Consider the following 23,531-nt stretch of genomic DNA (forward strand, 5'->3'; position numbering starts at 1 on the left):
CCAAAATACTTATTTTTCATTTGTAATAAACCAAGCTGAATTTTCTTGAAATAAAATTATTTATTGTCTTAAGTTTTAAAGCACATTTTTTTATTCAAAATGTCAAGGAACTTCTTTCTTTAATTAATATGCATCTATGTCCTTAATTTAATCAAAATTATTCATTTAATCACTATATCAGTGTATTTCTATTAATAGGACTTATCATACTGGTGTACAAGCTTGCAGACTCACAGTTACAGTGTGAAAGTGAAGAACAACGAAAAGAAATGAATAATTTAAAATTAATATTAATCGTTATTGGAATAAGTTATTGGAGAATAAATGGAATAGAAAGAAACGGCAACAACAAAATAGTATGGATTTATAATTTATTATTGTCAATTTTTAGAATTTTAAAAAATTATTGTCGGGAATCTAAGTTTGTTTATTGTTTAAATTTTAGAATTTGTTTATTGAATACCTGCTGAGGAGGGACATACAAGTCAGAAACGCAAATTGTATGTGTCCAGGTAATTGAAAATAAAACAATTTTAATCTGTGTAACTGTGAGTCTGCAATCTTGTACACCAGTATGATAAGTCCTATTAATAGAAATACACTGATATAGTGATAAAAAGAATAATTTTGATTAAATTAAGGACATAGATGCATATTAATTAACGGAATACAGGTTCTTGAGCATTTGAGCCCATTATCATTGGTGTGATAAGCCCTTCCTATTATCTGCCTTATGGTTATAGATATTTTAATTAATTTAATTATACTTAGGGCTAAAAGCAATTTCTGTAATGACAATGTTACACTTAAAGAATAATTTGCCTAGATCCCAATTGATATTTGTGCATGGGCCTTCATCTATTAAAAGTTAAAATAGATAAAATTAACAGTGACATCTGGCTGCATCATATGTTGTCATCACTTGTGCTCCAGATGTGTAAGGTAACACACCTCCTTTGTAACCGCTCCCTGCATCTTGTAGAAATGTCTGAACCTGCAACTCTGTTGTTCTACTGTTTTTGGTATGTACATATTTTAAACTGACTGTATAATATTAGTTGATAACTGTTAACCAATATTTCGGCTAACTCAACTATTTTTGTATCAGCACCCTGTTCATCATGTTACCATGCAACGTTAGGAAGAAATGTTAATACTGTCTACATTGATAATGCTTACTGCTCATACAGTCAAGGCGATGGTTTCATCTTTATACTGTATAGTTTTAGGCATAGTTTTAAGTTTAATTTCAAATTTGATATTTTTTTCACCTTGTATAATTTTAAGTATATTAAGACCTCTTGCTATTACCAACTGATGAGGGACTATTTTCCCATTGGAAAATAGTCCGAAATGCATTTTGGATTTTTACGGTTTTTATACTTATGTAATCATCTTATTGTACCCTCCCCCCTTTTGTTTTTTTAAATTTTTACTTTGATTCTTGAGCGTTTTTGCCCATTATCATTGGTGTGATAAGCCCTTCCTATTATCTGCCTTATGGTTATAAATACTTTAAAATACAGTAGTTTAATTTGTTTTATTACCTTCGCCTGTAAACCTCAATTTTAAATGTATCCGCCATTTTTTCAACAAATTTCCCGTGAGTCAATGCGCGACGTTCACCGAGTCACGGAATGTCGTAAACGTGCTGCGCAAGGTTAATCGAGGCATATAATAAGACAAGACAAGGCATATAATAATTATTTATACCATTCCGTGGTATAAATAATAAATTCGCATCAATAATAAATTCCTATTACGAATAAAAATAATTTCTTGTTAATTTAAAATCTTCGCTAGTTATCATACCGTTACGCGGACAGACGGATACCCGTTGAATGGGTTATATATATAGATTTGAACAATACTACGAATTGTTGAAATGAAACTATTGTTTGGAATGCGCGACAAGATTGAAACAAGCATGGTAAAATATAACGGATGAATTATCGCGATTAAAATTACTGCACACGAATATTGTGTCTTTAAATACGATCAATTTTTCGGTGAAATGTATCAAAATACTCATAAAACAAATGCGAATAATCACACAATAAGTAAGCAACAGTACGAAAATCCGATACATTATATTACTAAAGCTAACCACTGCCGTATGCCATTGAACTATATAACGATTATAATAATAATAAATTACCAAACAATTAGAGGGAGACGTTAGGCGCCATCTTGTATTAAATTTAATAGTTATAATTATTGAGATGTCCAGTAATATTGAATACGTTAGGGAGAAGAAAATCAACAGCAGTCGAAATTTCTCACTTCAGATCGACTAGTCCACCCATATTAGCGGCCACGCACAACTTCTTGTTTATATTAGGTGCATCGATGATAATATAATTGCAATTACCTGTAATTTCTTTTTTGGAAACAACTTCCCGAGCGAGCCACCGGTGAAAAAAAAAGTATTTCGTGTGATTAACGAATATGCGCTCCAAAATTGATTAACATGGAAGGACCTTGTTAGTGTTTGTAGAGACAGAGCCACAGCTATGACAGGCCGAGTGAAAGGACTTATAGCTCAAGTACACGATGCGATCATTGTCTTATTCACCGCGAAGCCATTGTTGCAGAATCTTTGTCACCTTCTCTAAAAGTTGTGCTGGACGAAGTAGTAAATGTCGTGAATTTCGTCAAATCGCGACCCTTAAATTCGCGGCTATTTTCCATATTGTGTCAGAAAATCAGATCAGAACACACCACACTCCTGCTACATGCAGAAGTACGGTGGTAATCACGAGGAAAAGTGTTAACGCGAATATTGGAACTTAAAGACGAGGTACGTGCATTTTTGACTGTCGAGGGACATGAGTACGCGGATTTATTTACAGATGATGAATGGATATTAAGTTGGAGTATCTTCCGATATTTTCATACACTTGAATGAGCTGAACAGAAAAATGCAAGATTCAAGGATTTGTGAATAAGCTAAATTTGAGGATACAGTAAACTTAAAATGTTTCGTTTGAAATGTTCTAGACTGTATGGTCACTTGCTTTCAGAAATAAAATGATGATAGACCTAATTAAAGAACATTTACAAATCCTGAAGCAGAGATTCAAGAAGTACTTTGGAGACAGTGTTGAAGATATTGACTGGGTTCGTGAACTATTCGTTGCGATTTCAGAATCTCTATCAATTAATTTACAAGAGGAACTCGCAGAATTAAAAGCACACAGAACATTGAAATTAAAACTCCTCGAAGTGCCTTTGGATACATTTCGGTTGGCAATAAGGAGTGAATGCCGTTATCTCCGAGATGACAGTTAATGTGTTATTGTTATTTTCAACTACCTATTTGTGTGAGCTGGGTTTCTCGACGTTTGGAATTTTGGTGTGCCGTGTTGAGTCATGTCGAGTCGTGGGTGTGCCGCAAGTAGAAAAAGGTTGCGAAACACTGCTCTAGACAGCATTAAATAAAGATACTGTAATTAAAATTAGCTATACATTCTGCAAAACTTTATATCAAAACACTACAAATTTTGAATACGTAATGTAGTACTGTACTGTAGTATAACTGTAGAATTTAGTACTGTACATTACTACAGTACTAAATATTTATAGTAACATGTAGTATTAATTAGTTAAATTGATTTTTTATTCACCACAGTAGTTACATGCCTTTCCACTAGGCGCAATGCTTGTATTGAGTAGATGAAGACAATGTTGTCTGAGAGCAATATTTTATAATTTCTTTTACAGAAGGTCAAAAATACACGTGCAGTCATGAATGAATATTAACTCGGTGCTAATCTAAATAAAGAAATACATTTCGTACAATACGTGGTTATAAGTCGTAGTAAAATACACATACATGACAATGTATGTGTATTTTAATCAATAATGTAACTATAATAAGAGTGATCAAGAGAGTCTCGATGATGAAACGAATTGAAATTCAAAATACTGTTCTATTGTGAATAGAAATTTCATCGCATCGTCTTCTTTTATAAGAGACGTCTCTTAGCTTCAACAATCCCGAGAATATGGAATGTAAAGTTTTAGCCAACTGAAAAGAGAAAATTTCAGCTCTTCTTACTTCGTGTTTTTTATAGTATTGAAAATTTTTATATCTCACTAGTATATTATAAATATATGGAAATATTAATTAATCATTTACATGGAAAAATTTGTTGAATAACTCACCTGAAAAGGAAATCTCTTGGTAACATCCAATACTCCTCCAATCGAAAGAGTTAATGCCACTGTCCCAAATCTCTTCATAAAATTTAAAATCTAGATTTAAAATAATACCGTGTTAGTTACAGTTTAATGGATATGGCAACGCAACACATGGGTGAGCTGCCTCCCGGGAGGAGTTTTTAAGGGAACTTGAATTTATTTCGGTGTTTAGACACGTAAAGAAAACCCGGATAGCTCCAGGTGGCCTATTTGTGAGGTGCGAATACTCGACCAGTCACCAATGTTCAGTGGTTTTATCCTTTGGTCCTCTAGTGGGCCTCTAGTGGTCTTTAGTACTAGTGGGCCTCGCTGCGTATGACTTAAAAATTAATGTATTTTTCAAAATAATTAATGTTTTACGAAAATTCTTATAACTATGTCAAATAATTTTATGCTGCTTTCCAGAGTGCAGAAAACATAAAATCTACAAAACGAAAAAGTTTAAAAATTCGAAAGTTTACATAAAATTGTAATTAAATTAGTTTGAAAACCATAAACGCTTCTGCCTGTGAGGAAAAGCAAACCAGCTCAAAAGTAGCCTACAAAGACAACTTTTGTAATATTAAAATTTTCTGTCATCCTAAGAAGCAATGTGGAAATCTTCGTTTAATGAATAAAACATTCTTCTCTTCACAGCAAAATGTATATACACGGTGTATCAGAATGGCGTTTTAAACATTTGGGGGATTGTAGAGGACGAAATTTTGAACGTTTTGATATAAGGAACCTATAGCCGGAAATTTGAACTAAAGTGTCTACAGCGGTAGGAACTGCTCTTCACTTTGGTGCTACCCTTCATTAACGTCATATTATTACTGCGGATGGAAGACTGTAAACACATAACTACAGTGGTCTAACTGAGCCTGTGTACAGGACGTTGTGTACTTAGTGCTTGTCGTCCTTCAGGTCACCCCTTGCATTCACTGGCGCTTTGCTGTAAACACACAACTAGTCAACGTGAATCCCTTGTGTACGCAACACCTGTAGGAGCAGTTCGTGAGCTTACGGAGCGCATCTTTACAGCATTTAATACCATCAAAGGAGAGCGTTTCCCCCGCTTATATATTATAAAAATTGCGCGCAATGCGATTGAAGCGCTAGTAGTGGCAAAAACTGGCTTCTTACCGATTTTAGCTATGCAAACAAAGGAAGTGGCATGACCTTACTTATATAATGATCATGATTCTCAGCTTTTAAACCGCAATATTCGCAACGGCTTCGATAGTCGTATTTTCCTCTATTACAGTAATATAAACTTATATAACTTTCAATTATACATACAATTATATATTTTTTCAACTCTTTCCAAATTAAAACTACTAATAATACGGCCTTTCTTAAGCTTATCGTGGGTTCTACTAGACTTACAATGCTGACAGATGGAGACCAACATATTCAAGACAGACAACAACCTAAAAATTACAGGGATTTTCGATTACATCTGCTGTCAATAACAGGAACTAATAACTCTAAAGAAGTAATTCCGTATATTCATTTGACTAAGAGTCTATATTAGCAAAGTGAAACAGTGAATTGAGGAGTAGATAATTTTCTTACATACCTTCAATTTCATTTGTAGTGACAGATTGAAACCAGCGTACCGTCGAATATCTTGGAAAGTATTTTCCATCTGAGAAGTATAATAAGAGATTAGAAATTTACTATATTTAATGAAAGGTATCTTAAGTTTTACGTACCGTAAAGGCGATCCAACACACAAGAAATCCATAAATAATACAAACTATAGTACCTATTATGATCAAACCGAGTAATATAAACTCGAAGGCTTTATCTATGCCTAAAAACAAATACATGTAATAAGCAAAGCATGTTCCGAATGTGAGATAAATGTGAACAACAAGAACGAGAAAATACAGTTTATTATTTATTATCGATATGAAATCCCATAGTTCTTGATGATGAGACATGAATTCTTCTAATTTCAGGCGTAGATGATTAGAATTTCTTAACAATAATGTTAATTCTTTGGATAGTTGTTGATATTCTTTCACTGTAACGAATCCAATTATCCCTGCTAATAAGAAGAGATAAGCAATTTCTGAAATCAGAAAAGAAATCCACATGCCATATTCCATAGAGCAGAAGATTTCTTCATACTTATACAGTTTGTCTTTCTGCCACAATGGATACAAAGTGAAAAGATTGACTATTGCCAAACTGAATTGAAATGCGATTACAATAACGGACACAAGCAAACAAACGTTATTTATTATCACGTGTGCCATTTTATTGTGAAAAAATGAATGCCTCAATCTTATATCAAGGATAATCGCGTTTCGTTTTACTATAGTAAAATTCGAAGCTCCCACGAATGACAAAAATATACCAATCATTTTGAATGTTGCGAGTCCTTTCTTGATCACAGAATACGAAGCGACACAAGGGGCAGATCGACTTAACACAGGAATTGTTTGCCACGACATGAGAAAGAAATGTTCCCATAAAAAAAACTCGATGATTGGACAATAGCACCATTTTAAAAATTTTGGTACAAAGGTAGAAGATTGGTTGGTTCCACAATTAGAAGTAATTTGAAGGTAGAAACCAAAAATAAAAGCATTGTTTAAGTAAGGTTTCAACAGACAATTCAAGCAAATGTGTTTCGATTGCTCCGAAGACATCTTTGCTGCATTGAGTATATGACAATTTTCTTAATACTTTCTGCATAAAATGGATTATGGTTTTACAATATTGATTTTAAAATTTATTTTCTATATTTAGAATATTATCTATAAAACATTAATTGATCAATCAACATTACCGAAAAGATAATGCTACTTTCAGATAAATTAATAAATTGAAGAGAAATCGATCTTCTTTAATGGATTTAGTAATAAATTGAAAATTCCATTAACCCATAAAAAATTATGAAACAAAGTTTTAGGAACAGACAATGCTATATTATATTATACCTTTTACTTGTTAAGCATGCTACTGATGTAACATTCTTTTAATATTGCTTAATACACCTTGATATTAACATTCCTTCTGCCTGATTTATTTCGTAATCACATTTATATTCATGACTATGATATGAAAAGACTTAAAATGTTGGCAAACACATGGTTTAATGAATACGAAGCTACGTTTACGATTTAAATGTAGTGGCCATTAAACCACATACTTTTATTCCTTTTGAAAGCATTTCATTGGCAACTGCAGTAGTATTATTACTTTCATCGTAATAAAATTTCTCCTTTATCCTGAAAATGATACTGAAATAATTGTGAATAGACCCACTGAATAATCTTAATTGGTCGCGGGTTTGCGCCTCACCAACTGTTTGGAACGTGGTGTTTTCCTTATCTAACACGTAAACAGAAGCCGATTTTCCGTAAAAAGTCCACTCGAGAGGCATCCTTCCTTCACATTCCCATTCATTGCATTGCCGTATACCATCAAATTAAACCAAATTAACAAATGATGTTTGAGTTTAGTAATGTCCGAGTGTTGCCGTGCATGGTATAACCATTATATATCATTATTAAACAAATGATGGTAAATAAATTTTACACGATCATAATTTATTTAATGCATTCAAACAACGTAAACAAACCACTGTAGAATTCGTAATGAAAATTAAACCTGAAATTTTCATCATCTTTATAGCGATTTTCAAATAACAAAAGGAATTAAAAATTGACATGGTTTATGCTGATTGGTCCAATTGAATACAAGGCATTTGTCTCTTAGAATGTTATCTCTCAGAATATTTGTTTGTCAAAGTACGGAATGAAAGTAATTTACTGTGTCTACATTTCTCAGTTGTTGCATAGCTACATGGATGGCTCTGTTGTTGTTCCGCATTATTGTATTAATTAATAAAAGCTATACTCTCCCTCTGTCTTAGCGATAATTGCGTAAATTGCATAATAAATCCGCGTAAAAATACAAGACACTATAAAACTGTATATTGCAAAAATAGATTTGTATTTGAGAAAATGTCTCCAGTCCATCAACAGAAGATATAATTTCTCTTAACTATATCTTCTGTTGATGGACTAGAGACATTTTCCATAATGTGTGATATAATTGTATCAGCTGCCTTATTTTTTTCTTCTAAGTGACAGGCAGTGCGCTAAGCTGTTTATATTAGTCTTTTAATCTATTTTAAGTAACTTAAAATCAAATTGGCAAGTGTTTAAGATGGCCAAAATGGAGAAAGGTAAAGTATGAATATTTACTTAATTATATTTTGCGCGTTATTCTTTATGAAATAAAAGAATGTAATGTGGTGTGCTCATCGTCTTCCTTATGTAAATGTTAGGGCCAATTGCAATGAATAAAAAGTTTCCACATTTTATCAGGTTTTGAATGAATATAAGAAATAAAGTGTATATATAGTGTGCAGTGTACTCGTTTCTACTTCTAATTTTTGTAATACTGTATTATATAAATTAAATAAACTTTTATAACATATTTTGGAAGCAAATTTTCAATACAAAAATATTGGGGGATACGTTCTGTACGCGTGGGGACGTGTACTATTGCACCTTTTATAGAAATGTTTTCTGTAAACTGTTTACAAAAAACTTAAGCTTTTACATCTCAAACTTACTTTTTATTAACTTTCCACGTTTTGAAACCTGCTGAACACCACAATAATCAAAAATAAAAACAGAAAACTTTCCATGTGTGTATGTTGGAGTCTATTTCTTCATTACTACTCAGGATTAGTAATGAAGAAATGAAATTTGACACGGTGGCTTCTGTATAAGGGACATTGATGCTATTAATTTTAGTGATTAAAGGTCGAGGGGGTGAGGAGATAAAGTGTCATATCTTGGAAGGGATTGGACTTAATATAGATGTTATTTCCTATTAAATACGTTTGCAGCTGTTTATAAGCGTCTTCGAAANAGTGAACGTCGCGCATTGACTCACGGGAAATTTGTTGAAAAAATGGCGGATACATTTAAAATCGAGGTTTACAACCGAAGGTAAATAAACAAATTAAACTATTTTGAAGTTTTTTAGAATGTTTAATAGATAGAAATATAGATCCGTATGATGCGATTGGGACTTTAACAGAGCTGTAGAACATATTGATAGGAACAAAAAAGTTAAAGGAACCGTGCCTCATGGAAATTTGTAAAGAACGCCCACTAGGGGGAGTCCCGGGCTACTACTATTTTGATATTTTATCACGAAGGCATTACACATTTTTGGTAGGCAGCAACTAAGTCAGTTGCTGCATATCAAAAATACCACTTTGGCATAAAGGCCACAAATAAAAGAAAAATTCAAAAATACGAAACAATTACATATGAAGTATAATGAAATGATTAAAAGTAATTCACTAGTCCAAGTAATGTAAAGTTAACTCTTTCCGCCCTGTGGGCACTAAGAGGGCCTCATTTTTCAAGCCCGTTATGGGTTCGGCCAGGTCCACAATGGGGCTGCCGGGTGGTAAGGGGCGGGGCCCGTTATTTCCGAACGGACCACCCCCCGAAAAATTCCTGGGGAGTTTTCGACCCGTTCGGATTCGAGCCCGGGTCCCCCAGAGCGGTAGGCTGCCACCGTGGCCGCTTAAACGATTAAGAGTTAAAAGTTGAAATTTGGTACACAGTTAGGGTACGCCATGAGAGTGCAAACTATAAACGGTTTTTTTAAAAAATTCACCCGGCGGAATGGAGATAGACAGTTAAAAAATACCTTGAGAAAGTCGCCTTCTACTGTACTATTTTAGAAGTTATTTGGGTTTTTGCGAAATATCGAACGTATTTCTATGCACATAAGAAAATACTCTAATTAGCATCAAAAGAAATGAAAAAAAAACAAACTACAAGTATATAAACTAAATATAAACTACACACTATAATATGATAGTGTTTACAGGTTAGAAGTACAAAATAATATAATAATCTTAATGTTTGCAGTTGATGTTTTAATTTAACCTTTAACTGGTATCATGGGGGCTGCGCAGCCCCCATGATACCAGTTATGATTGTAAAATTTACGATTCCAGTTAAGGGTTAACTGACCTAATCTGGGCTAATCTGCTAGCTTTTATATAGGCATATAGACTTTTAAATTATTATTAAATATATAATATAAAAAANAGTGAAATCGCTGAGACGTTCGCTGCGCGCAGCGCTTCAAGAAAACGAGTTTAACAACGCTCTCAGCGGCATCGCTTAGAAGCGCTGTTCGCAGCGCTGAATTTAACAACAACCCGAATATTCGCTTGTGCCAACGATAGATCTGACATCTAGCGGTATTAGCGCGAACTACGTAATGGCGGCAGCTATGGGTATAAAGTTTCTGGTCTGTTAGAATTAGAAAGTGTTCAACCTACAATGGTAAATAATAAGAATTGCTGTGAATTTGGATGTAAGTCTAAAAGTTCATCAAACTCAGTACATAATCGCACATTTCCAAAACATAAATTACTGCGAAAAAAGTGGAAAATAACACTGAAGTTATCACTTCAGTTTCACCAACACCTAATTTTGCGGTGCTTAAAATTATTTTATTTTTACAAACCTTTTTAAATCTATCTATCTATATAACCCATTCAAAGCGTATCTGTCCGCGTAACGGTATGCCGAAAACGGGCACTAGAGGCGCCCTAGCGATGATTTTAAATTAACAATAAATTATTTTTATTTGTAATACATAATTATTATTGATATGAATTTATTATTTATACCACGGAATGGTATAAATAATTATTATANTAAATTAGAAATATATATAATGTAAAGTTATGTTTGATTGATTCGATAGTTTTCATATATCCAAAGTCTGATTGGTTGTAGTTTCGAAGCTCTCATTGGCTGTAGCTCACCGACTGCTCCGACCTGAATACAAATATTTAACTTTTTAAATCTGTCCGACTGGAATGACCAGTCGGTCGGCAGACTGCTGTTGCCATGGCAACACGACTTGGAGTCGGACTAGTCGGTCGTAGTGTGAAACAGCCCTAACATTTAAATATTTCTACAGTTCTGAAATGCAGATAACACTTCGTCTCTTCCAGTACTTAGATGATACAATTGTACAGTATGTCACACTATTTTAACTGAGTTAGTCTTCAATAAAATTACTAGAATTTCCTGCCTATATTCTACGGATTGTGTTAAAAACTGAGTGCAGATTACCATCATTCTAAAACTAAAATCATTTTCATTATTTAAACAAGTTTTAACATAATAAAACGTGACATAGGTGTCTTTTTTTTGTGTGGGAACAAAGGTATCTTCAGACACATTGGAAATGGAATATAGTGTTTTAACTTGTCATTTTCCCTCCAATAAACACCTTCGAGCCAATCTTTGTAAATTTTCAGAATGAGTTTAGTGTTGTATCTTGCATAATTAATAACAATTAATAGTGAGACTGACCATGGCCTATAACAACAATATGTAAATTATCAGCTCCATTCCTTATCACCCAGCCACCGCATTGTGGGCCTAGCCAAACCATAATGGGATTGCTAAAAGGGTCCGTTAGAGCACACAGGGCAGAAAAAGTTCAATTCGATTAGAACATCTTGCAAAAATTCTGATTAGTTTTGCTTTCTTGTAAAACAAAAGGAAAAGTAAGTTAATTACATTTCCCAGTCTTTGCAAAATAAGACTTGAGTGTTCGTATCAAAAGGATGCACAAGATAGTGCAGGTGGTGGTAAATCATTACTGATTCCACTCCTGCATACACATTTGGTTCATAAACCAGTTCATCAATCATTCAATGAACTGGTATGGCAAATATTAATGCCAAGGATCCACCAACAAAAAATCCATTTTGTGCTTCTTGGTCAATGCATTTCTCCAAAGAGACTTACACTTATTCATTATAAAGGCATTGTGCTCAATTAACAATGCTCACCCTCACACAGTGCAACTGAGCCAAAACAAGTTCCACAGCCCTTCCAGATTATCCAGGTACATTATTTGACTATCATCTTTTCTTGGCTTTGGGCAATCAAAATTTCCTAACCAAGAAATGCTGGAAATAGAGTTGACTACTTTATTCATTCCTCAATATTAAGATTCTATGTAGTGGCATTTACATACTTTAAATTCTTAGTGAGAAACAAGTATCAACTTATAAAAATTAAATATAAAACTGTTTAGTTTGATTGGTTTTTTCCATTAATTAATAGACTCAGTTTATATTATAATGGATAAAAATAATCTCCTTACGTTAATGTTTTTCACATTTAAAATGATTTATAAAAGAAAAAGAATGTCTGCAGTCATCTATCTGTAAACTTTTATAAAAATTAATTAATTTTATTTAATTTTTTGAAATAGTAATGCATTGAAAATTTATAGACTCAACATTCGATACATTCTTAAACTATTAAAATTAATATTGATAATATTATGAAACAGCTTTTCAGATATTCAATTAGCATTATTAGAAAGCTATTCAATTAGTTTTCTAATAATTTTTATCCAATTTTGTGATAATTAACAATTTTTAAATATATATTTCAAATATTTTAGGGTTTTATAGTACATTATATTATAAAATAAGAATATAAAAGCAGTCAAAAAGTTCCAAGAATTGTGGTATGGTACTCTAGTTGTAGGAGATATGCAAATGTTTATCTAACACCTTCAAAATAGAATCATTCAGCACAAATACACTCGTCCCATCAATTCTACATTGCTGGAAGGCTTCTTTTGGAATATTCATGAGTTTGGCCATCACATTCGATTTGATGTTCACCATGACTGCAAAATCGAATGTGATGGCCGAACTCATGAATATACACTTGACATCCATTTTCAGCATAGAGAACAGTCAAAAGTCACTGAGAGAGAGATCTGGGGCCATATTCTGGTCTCTCATCTCTCACAAGCTGGTTGCTGATTGGCTAATCATTTGGATTAGCCAATCAGCGACCGGCTTGCGAGAGATGAGAGACCAGAGACAGTGACCAGAATATGGCCCCTGGAATAGTTGTCGGGCAATCACTGATTTCTGCCCAAGTGATTGGTGACTTGGTGCATTACTGTGATGCAGAAACCACCCTCTCCACTACTTGCAACACAATTTCTCCAAATTGCATTTAGCAACCTATATAAAACTTTCAAGTAGAAATGACCACTAACACTTCTAAAACAAAGCCTTCCAACAATGCTTAGAATAACAGCAGGATCAATGAAGCAAGGCGAAAGGACTCGTTTGATGATATCGGGTAAGCATTCCCATATGTTCTACCATTACCATGCTAAATCATAATGTTAATGTTTTGACTGCCCAGTAATAAAATTTCAGCATTAATGGTTTTCAAAAAAAACAGCAATAGGCTTTTGATATTACATTTACTTAAATTTCAACAATTTCTGGTATTTATGGATAGGATTAGTGCAATTAAAATAATTTTGAACTGTTTTCTCAACAATTGATAATTTTAACCACTTATTCTTTTTTACATTATCTTAGTGACATTCAAGCTGTTATGACTAACATTTTCTCATTATACATACAAGTATATGAAACAGTTGCATTCAGTGCAATTTAAATGGATCAAAATGGATGCATATTAAGCATACAAACATAATATTGCTACAATACTGTTTACATTTCTGTAATATAGTAGTTTTAAAATATTGTATAATCAAAGTTTTGAAAACTCATTTGTTTGTTGTGAAAACCAAATAAAATTTCTATTAATCATATGGTATTGCCAAATCAATTTATATTCTGAGAGAAAAATCAAAATTTATCCAAGTGAAGCTGAAATCTATTCTTGTTTACCATGCAGATGCATTACCAATTTCATTACAAATAAACCAAATGATTGCTGTAATTAATCAGGCTAAGTGCTATTATTAATGATTAACTATTAAGTAATTTGGTACTGTAGATCAGGACATTTGGAAGCAAAGAATCACTTGGGATATAAGTGGCATGAGTGACAATGCATCTGCACAGTAAGCAGAAGTTGCAGGTTTGAGTCTCACTTCGAACCAATTCTATTCTTCCAGAATATTCTAAATTAATTAGTAAATATTATATTCATTAAATTTAATAAGAGAAGGTATCTAACACTTACTTTTAGTACCAAATTACTTAATAGTTAATCATTAATAGTGGCAATTAATTACAGCAATTGTTTGGTTTATTATTAATACATTGGGCTTAGTGATGTTTATGTACAGTACATACAATTTCATTACACAGACCTCCAAGCAACCTTTCCTTCTAGACTATTCACAGGCCTCCATGTCACTCAACCAACTTCAGATTTTACCCAGGCATGATATAGACCTACTGTATAAAAAAGCCCCAAGTTAATTCATTTTTCTATATTACATAGCCCAATTAAAATCTAGTAGTAACATTTTATTATTACTGTATATCAAGCTTGGCTTTGTATGAATTCCCTATAACAACATTACATCATAGGGGAAAAAAAATACAATTATCAAAAAAAATAAGATAAACTGAATCGTCTTTGAACTTAATTTTATTTATGTTATGAGCATTTCTCTCCAATGACCTTAACACAAACGTACACATTTTTGCTTTCTTGGAGATTGAAATGAAATATATCAATCCAAGTACTTCTGGTCCTCTCAGTCATCATCAGAGTACAAAAATCATTGTGACAGAATGCACATCATGGGAGAATAACAATGATTTTTGTACTCTGATGATGACTGAGTGGATCAGAACTATTTTAGTTTGAGATATTTCATTTTCAATTACCACAAAAGTAGAAGTTTAAGTGCTGTGAATATTCACATCATGTTAAAGAGAATACTTATGAATAATTAATGATTAAGACACTTACAAAAAAATCAGCTTGATGATCTTGATCGGCGTCTGTGTTTTGAATGTTTATGAGATTTCTCTGATTTTCTAGATTTATGTCTTTCTGAACTATGACTGTGGTACTTATAGTTGTCTCTTTTTTCATTCTCAACTGAACTAGATCTTCTTCTTTCACGTTTTGAATATTTCTTTTTAGATTCATTTCTCTCTGGACTAGAAGATGCATATCGTTTTGATTTATTCTTTTTATAATAGGAATCAGAACTAGATGATGAATCATAATTTTTTGATCTAGTTTTATGACTTTCTTTCTTCCTATGTTTTGATTTAGACTTTTTATTATTGGGACTTTCACTTCGTTCCTTTCTTTGTTTTGGTCTAGAACGTGGTTCTTCATCATCATCATCAAAAATAAGATCATATTTTCCACTTCCCAATGCCTTTGCTTTCTCCTTTATTGCAAACTTGGAAGGTTTGGGCTGTTTTGCAGGCTTTGGATTATCATAATATTCAACACCTTTGCCTTTTCCTTTCCACTTTATCTTTGAAACCGACTGACTAAAATCCACATGTATTCGTCGATCATCTATCAGAACATTATCCATTTTAAAGTAAGCATTCTCACAATCTTTTGGCTTCTCAAATTCTATAAATGCATATTGTAAAGAGTCACCAGTCTTTTTATCTTTAATTACTTCACAACTTAAAATTTTTCCAAATCTGGAAAATATAATCTCCAAATCTTCAGATGTTGTTACAGGATTTAATTTACAAACAAAAAGAACATTATCCGGTGGTTTTATTTCAGCATCGGGTATGTCACCAACCATTTCTAATATAATTGCTCGGGCTTTGGCTTCTTTATCTTTAATTTCTTCTTCAATCTCTTCCATACTCTTACCCTTAGAATCATCTATTTCTTCATCGGCTGCTATTCGAGTCGTTTTGAGCACTTCTTTTGAAGGCTCTGGAGAACGATCTGGGATTACCAATCCACTCGGATCATCAAATGGATCCTCCAAAATGACAGTATGACATATCCTTATGTCTTTGTATGGTCTGTTTGCTTCATCACAGATGGTTTCATTAAGACTTTTTATGACATCGAGACCTTCTATTAATTCTCCAAAAACTGTGTGAACACCATCTAAATAATCCAGGTCTTCATTTAAAGTGATGAAAAATTGTGATCCATGCATACCGTTTCCATCATTAACCATTGACAGAGTTCCAATCTTCTTGTGCTTGATAATTGGCTTTTTTTCTGCTTCAAATAATTTTGCCTGCTCTCCATATAATCTACAAAATATTGATTCTCCACCTCTACCAGTTCCAGTTGGATCCCCTGACTGAGCAATAAAATTCCTTTCTACTTTATGAAATAATGCAAAATTATAAAATTTCACCTTGCACAGTTTGAGAAAATTTAGTGATGCTCTTGGCCTGTCTTTTGTATACAAGTTAAAAGTCATATCTCCAACTGTTGTCTTCAGAATCACCGACATTTTGCAGAAGTTTATGACACTTCACAACTGGATATAGTCTTTATGTAATGGACTAAATAAAAAAAAAATTTATTAAATTTTATACAATATTTGAGTCAATGTAATTTTTAAAATATTTATTAAAATAAAGCATCAAAATTAATGCAATTTCAATTAAACCTTCTAAACAATATCAAAATAATTTGATAAACTATCAATGAATGATGTAATAGAATGATAATCTATGATACAATGGTGCCTCATACTTCAAATTTAATTCCAGGAGAAAGTTTGAATTCTGAATAGTTTTTTTTTCCATCAGAAATAATGGAAAATAAATTAATCCAGTCCCAGACCTCAAACTATACCCATTTTGATTTTAAAACAGTAAAACAGTCCACATATCTATATATATAAAAATGGACAAGTATGTCCCTATATTTCACTTTTCCGCCAAAACTACACATCACACATGAATGGTGTTTGTATGTGATAGTAGCCCCAAGTCTCCATTCATGCACCAGGGGGGTTGCGTCTCGATAGCTATAAGGGTGCGGGAGATATGGGGCTGAAAATGGTTGAAAGTGGCTTTCTATTTCGAATGTTTTGTTCGAATTTAATTCGAACAATGTTCAAATTTGTTCGAATTAAATTCGAACATAAAATTCGAATATTGGTTCGATTATAGAACTTTATAGAATTTTATGTTCGAATTAAATTCGAACATAAAATTCGAATATTGGTTCGATTATAGAACGATCGTAAACGTTCCAAAAACATTGAAAATAGTTCGTTTGACCGGACGTGAACAGGAGACATTCAGAAATAGAATTGGGGCCAGGTCTCTAATTAGTCTGGAAACGGGGGATCCTGTGAAAACAGGATTCTGTGAAAACATTCTGTGATTCTGTGCATTCTGTGAAAACAGGTAAGATTGGCTATAATGTAATTATCTTAATCTTCACTATCGTTACTTTTTTAAAACCCAGCGAAGCGGGTCCTTGCAGCTAGATTCCTAGATTACTTAGAAAAACAGTCTTTTATATATATAAAAAACTATATTACATACAAATGTACGAACAAATAAAAACCCAGCGAAGCGGGTCCTTGCAGCTAGTTTTAAAATTAAAATAACAAAATTAAATGCCCTAATGATAAATTAAAACACAAAAACAATAAATAAAATATGCAAATACTGTATAATAAAATGAAAATTGCATTAACTGGTTGCACACTGTAGGCTTTGGCATCTGAAAATATTAGACATTGAATTTGTTTTTGTCATTTAAAATAAGTTTCTTTTTTCACCTCAATCATTGATACTATAACCTTACAATTAGGCTTTTGTTGTTTCCACACACTTCTCCAATGCCACATTTAATAAGTAATGATTATATTGGGTTAAATGGAAAGTTTTTTCATTTAAACAGTTGAGAAATTTAACAAGTTATTGCTAATTAAAATTGTAACTCTGTGTTTATGACCTTAGTTTAAACTTTTACTTCACACTGTTCTTTACTTCATATGAAGTCAAAATGTCTTCAGATAAGATATATCATACACAAGCGCTAAGACGGCTTTTCTTTTTTACTAGACTTATTACACCATCAATGAAACGGAAAACAAACTTCAGAAAGACTTTTTATTCATTTGAGAATGCATTTCGGATAATTATATCCCTTTTCAATTCTTTTGTTACAAATGGACTATGAGAAATGCAGGAGTTGTGACATTATAAAAAATATGGATGGTGATTATTGCTTAACAGGTATAAGAGCAAACATGACGGCCTGGTACATAGTGTTGGAAAAAACATCCCAGTAAGCATGATACAATGTTGAGGTTCCCTCCTTTCTGTTTCTGTTAACTCAACATTGTGTCATGCCTACTGGGATGTTTTTTCCAACACTATGTACCAGGCCGTCATGTTTGCTCTTATACCTGTAAGCAATAATCACCATCCATATTTTTTATAATGTCACAACTCCTGCATTTCTCATAGTCCATTTGTAACAAAAGAGTTGAAAAGGGATATAATTATCCAAAATGCATTCTCAAATAAATAAAAAGTCTTTCTAAAGTTTGTTGTCCGTTTCATTGATGGTGTAATAAGTCTAGTGAAAAAGAAAAGCCGTCTTAGCGCTCGTATATTTGTACACAAGACTAGACAAGAAGTATATCGCGTAAGATATATCATGCTTCATGAGTATCAAGAAAGATATAACATTGTACAAACAATAAAAAAAAAACTTTGTAATGCGTATGGAGAGCATGCACTTAACTTCAACCATATCAAATTTGGATTAAGACTTCCATTTGGGAAATTTTGACCTAAAGGAAACAAAATGGAGTATCCAAAAGCTGTCAAGATAAAAAAATTACAGGAAGAAATTGTTAAAAATCTATCAAAACACACAATATGTATAACTAAACATAAATTTAAAGCAAAAAAGGCCCTGAAGACATATTAGCATAATGCAAGAGCAAGAGATGATTTGTGTACACAAGTGACTACATTTACACTTCTAACGCATTTTTTCACTGTGCGCACAATTTGAACTTTGAAGCATAATTCAAACTCCAAGACAAATTTTTGTCAATTTTAGTGTTTGAACTCTGAAGCAATCAAAGTATGAGGTACCATTGAATTATAAAGTATAGCCATTGAAGTAATTTTCAACTACTCTCGATTATTTTCACCACTTTAACTAAGTTATAATAAACTTAATAAAAACTGATGGAAACAATTCTGAATATGACCATAATTTTCACCTCTATTTATTATTATTCAGAAAAGTTTTAATCAATTATAATGTCTATAAAATATTTATTTTTTAATTATAAATTATGAATAAAAATTTTCCTTCATTTTGCAATCTCTATTGTAACAGATGCAAAACAATCTGCCAAATTATTCAGCTATAATAAGATTAATTTAATTACATACAATGCAATGTGACCAAATTGGGGTTAATGTGACAAAAAGATGGTTATGACACTATCTTGTATTAATAAATAAATTTTTATTTTCAGATTTTAAATTTCAGAACATTTTAGCAGGAGTTGCATTCTATCCCAAGCTAATTATTTTCTTCCAGAACTAAAATGTTCTGGAAGAAAATAATTAGCTTGGGATGGAATGCAACTCCTGCTTACTGTGCAGATACATTGCACAGTAAGGTTCAATTGAATACTGGAATGATTTCAAACATGGAATGTCTTAAGCTATTTAAAGCACATACATTTTGTTTGATTATTGATGACAATTCTCCTATTGCCGCAATGAATTAGAGCATTTAATTTTTGAAAACCTTGCAAAATTTGTCTATTTCAATCTCAAAGCTCAGAATATTTGACATTGTCCATAAAAGTTCTTCAAATGTTTATCAAGGTAAAATTTTCCTGTATCAAATTTTGCTTTACAGAGTCAGTAAAGTCGACAAATGTCAGAAACTATCTTGGAGAAACCGAATGCTTTAAAACAAAGGCTTGGTTTCATCAGGATTTAGTTCTAAGTCCAATCCTATTCAACGTAAGTCACTAATGCATTTGCCAACAGAATACATACAAAGGATAGATCCACAGAAGATGTTATATGCAGAGTCAAGGAAAGGGATTAATTCTACTTGGAAAAAATTGGCAATACTCATTAGAAGAGTAAGGTCCAAAAGTTAGTAAAACCAAGACACAATATATGTACTGAAATGTAGGAAGAGGTAATGCAATAAATTTGGTTTTGAACAAAAAAATTATCAAGAGAGTTTCATCATTTTAGATAGCTTACCATAATTTAATTAAAGAGAATGAAAAAGTAAATAGAGAAGATACTGGTCAAATCTGTCTGCTTGAAAGAACAAATGAAACTTTCAGAAGTGACATGATACTGGCAAACTGAAAAATAAAGTGTAGAAAACTATAGTGTCACCACTAATCATGTATGGTAGGAAAACCTTACTCTTGAAAAGAACTAAAACAGGATAAACAAAATATTGCAAAAATAAGAATATTGCAATGGATGTGTGGAGTAACAAGGTCAGACTGAATTAGAAACAAACATACTGAAGAAAAATAGTAATTTATGAAAATTAGTGGAGACACATATCATAATATTGGCAGTCAAATACTAAAATTTTACGAGTCAGAGTCTGAGACTCAATCTATCAACTACAGTCCCAATTAGAATCCCATCCATACTGTAGTCTAGTGGATTTCTCAAAAATGAAATGTATCACTAATGAAAATAATCTTCCTTTAAAAATTAATGACAAATGTCAAAACAAAACAGATATAACTTTATACAAAAGGTTTATAATCACAAGACTAGCGACCTTTATCACATCTCCAACTATCTGTATTAAACAGAGACTAAGTCTCAACCTCCATTTAACCAATAAAAGTCAGTTTATCAAACTGATTTTCAGACTCTTCAGTGTCCAATAAGAGGTAAATCAGGTGTTAGGAAATACATCACTACATTATCATATGATACCTCCAAAGTTCAGCCCTTTCTTCATTCACAAGAAGAAAGTTCTCAGGAAATATGTCATAAGTTTACACAGCAGAGGCAAGCGACGGCAGACACATACGATGCGGTTTCATACGTGCATTCCACACTCCACAACGTAAACAAGCTTATGATATGCCGTCTCAAATCATGTACACTCGATAAGTAATCCTATGATATTTTTGTTTATAGTGCTTTTTATACACACTGTCCCCCAAAAATTTCTCTTTTGGAAATGAATTTCAAATATATCTTACATAAAAGAATTAAAAGAAAACACTTAATTAATTAATGGTAAGTTTCTATACTTTTAACGGCACTTATACAGTTTAAGGGGTATAGCAATTTGAGAGGTTTACTTCCATAAAATTAACTAAATCTAGACTAATTTCACTCGAATATTTCCAAAACACGTATAATTTGTTGAAATGATCGATTTAAAATATGCTATAAACAAAAAAATGTCGGATTACTTACCGAGTGTACCCGTTCGAAGACGCCATTGCTTAAGCTTTGTGCCGCTCCGCGACGAAAACTTCTTCGTCCGCGTCCGCTTCCAATGTGTCACGTGACATGTGTCGGTGCTATTCGGTCACGTGACTACTCATCTCTGACGTTTCCTGATAACTTACTTTTTTTGCGAAGAAATCGCTGAACTTTAGAGACATCATGTGATAGATCATAATACTGTATACTATAGATTATTATTGTAATTAGAAACGACTTATTATTATTATTATTGACTATATAAAGCAACAAAGGAAAAACCGCTCGCTAACGACAATAATTCTATCATGATATATATTATGATGATAAATATTAATCAGATGCAACATAAGATGTCTAATGTTTTGATGTAAATAAATATTATACAATTTTGTTTACGACATGAGAGATTAGACCATTTAAATGTAGAACAGAATTATTAGTTATTTATCGCATTATCATACGTTATTATATGTTGATTTTAATCCATATTTAGAATGGAATGAAGTTTTAATATTTCTTTTAATGATGTCTCTAAAGTTCAGCGAATTCTTCGCAAAAAGAATAAGTTATCAGGAAACGTCAGAGATGAGTAGTCACGTGACCGAATAGCACCGACACATGTCATGTGACACATTGGAAGCGGACGCGGACGAAGAAGTTTTCGTCGCGGAGCGGCACAAAGCTTAAGCAATGGCGTCTTCGAACGGGTACACTCGGTAAGTAATCCGACATTTTTTTGTTTATAGCATATTTTAAATCGATCATTTCAACAAATTATACGTGTTTTGGAAATATTCGAGTGAAATTAGTCTAGATTTAGTTAATTTTATGGAAGTAAACCTCTCAAATTGCTATACCCCTTAAACTGTATAAGTGCCTNTTACTACTCAGGATTAGTAATGAAGAAATGAAATTTGACACGGTGGCTTCTGTATAAGGGACATTGATGCTATTAATTTTAGTGATTAAAGGTCGAGGGGGTGAGGAGATAAAGTGTCATATCTTGGAAGGGATCGGACTTAATATAGATGTTATTTCCTATTAAATACGTTTGCAGCTGTTTATAAGCGTCTTCGAAAAGCTAGGACACTTTCAATAATAACCACTGTCGGAAAAAGTGCAAGAACCACGCAAGCACCTGATAGTGATTACTAGAATTGGTGAGGACCCAAGAAAAATAGGAGTGGAGAACACGCTAATTAAACTACGAATCGAAAATGCCACGTGACTTTTTAATTCAGTATTTCCTTCTCTATGAACCTATTAAACGTGGCCAAGCCAGTTTTATTCTTTTTAAACCGGGAATTAAAATTGACTGTAATTTCACGACTTTTAAAATACATAGACATTACGTTTTACATTAAGTTAACAGTTAATGGGTGTGTCAGATGTATAATAATTTAATATAAGTTATCTAAAAACTAGAATAAACACGTCATACGTGAAACGTTCGAATTTTTATATTCTTTTCATCCTGTACCCTGTGGGCACAAAGAGGACCTTCTCCTCGGGCTCTGTATGAATTGGTCACAATGCCGAGCTGTAATTTACAATCACTTAATTAATTGCCACTGTAAGGGCTGTTTCACGCTATGACCGATTAATCCGACCCGACCGATCCTATAATCGGAGACTAGTAACAGAAGCATTCACATTGAGTACGATTATATGTTGGTGGTCGATTCGTAAGGACCAATCGGAACGGGTGTTAGAAATCGTTTTAAGTTTTTCTAATTTNGACAGGTGATTTGGTAAGAGAAATGTGCTGGTTTGTTGTTTATTATGTAAATTACACAATCAATCCGCAAGAAGGAAGTGCAGCTACCCATTCTTTCACAGTTAAAAAAATATCGTGGCAATATAAATTAAAACTTTCAGTTGTAGAAATATGTTGTAAATTCCCGATCTTACAATGGTGGAAGCTACTGTTTCCAATCAAACCCCAACCACTTGTAATGAAATCTGAATAAATTTTCTTTTTAGCGAAGTTTTACATTTAACAAATACGAGTATTCTGCCAAATCCGAGAGAAGAGAATTTGTTAAAAATAAACTTTCCTTTAACAAATGCAATTAAAATACTCGAAATATTACAT

At 32.6% G+C, this 23,531-nt stretch overlaps 1 protein-coding gene and 1 long non-coding RNA gene across 4 annotated transcripts; one reads left to right on the forward strand and one right to left on the reverse strand.

Moving 5' to 3' along the window:
• The first annotated feature begins 219 nt into the window (after nt 1–219).
• LOC111632743 lies at nt 220–1,461 on the forward strand. Its single transcript, XR_002757920.1, has 3 exons — nt 220–356; nt 446–1,022; nt 1,109–1,461. It is a non-coding gene; the product is annotated as an uncharacterized LOC111632743 (long non-coding RNA).
• Nucleotides 1,462–1,477: 16 nt separating this feature from the next.
• LOC111632741 (peptidyl-prolyl cis-trans isomerase-like 4) lies at nt 1,478–21,133 on the reverse strand. 3 transcript variants are annotated; one of them, XM_023377257.1, is made up of 4 exons: nt 5,901–6,962; nt 5,765–5,833; nt 4,168–4,257; nt 1,478–4,030 (listed from the first exon to the last, which is right to left on the reverse strand). In XM_023377257.1, exons 1-4 carry the CDS (start codon nt 6,843–6,845, stop codon nt 3,920–3,922), a joined length of 1,215 nt encoding a protein of 404 aa, XP_023233025.1. In that variant the 5' UTR covers nt 6,846–6,962; the 3' UTR covers nt 1,478–3,919. The 3 variants fall into 3 exon arrangements, with proteins under 3 accessions (XP_023233025.1, XP_023233023.1, XP_023233024.1); XM_023377256.1 differs by lacking the exons at nt 1,478–4,030; nt 4,168–4,257; nt 5,765–5,833; nt 5,901–6,962 and adding exons at nt 13,010–14,455; nt 14,979–16,516; nt 20,933–21,133; XM_023377255.1 differs by lacking the exons at nt 1,478–4,030; nt 4,168–4,257; nt 5,765–5,833; nt 5,901–6,962 and adding exons at nt 13,008–16,516; nt 20,933–21,133.
• Between the last annotated feature and the right edge of the window lie 2,398 nt (nt 21,134–23,531).

The sequence above is a fragment of the Centruroides sculpturatus genome, unplaced genomic scaffold, assembly GCF_000671375.1.
Source record: "Centruroides sculpturatus isolate CEXI.00-Female unplaced genomic scaffold, Cexi_2.0 scaffold239, whole genome shotgun sequence".
Classification (NCBI taxonomy): domain Eukaryota; kingdom Metazoa; phylum Arthropoda; class Arachnida; order Scorpiones; family Buthidae; genus Centruroides; species Centruroides sculpturatus.

Bases quoted from the DNA above. Each gene is read 5' to 3' on its own strand.
- LOC111632741 (XM_023377255.1), bottom strand. From the start codon at position 16,464: ATGTCGGTGATTCTGAAGACAACAGTTGGAGATATGACTTTTAACTTG.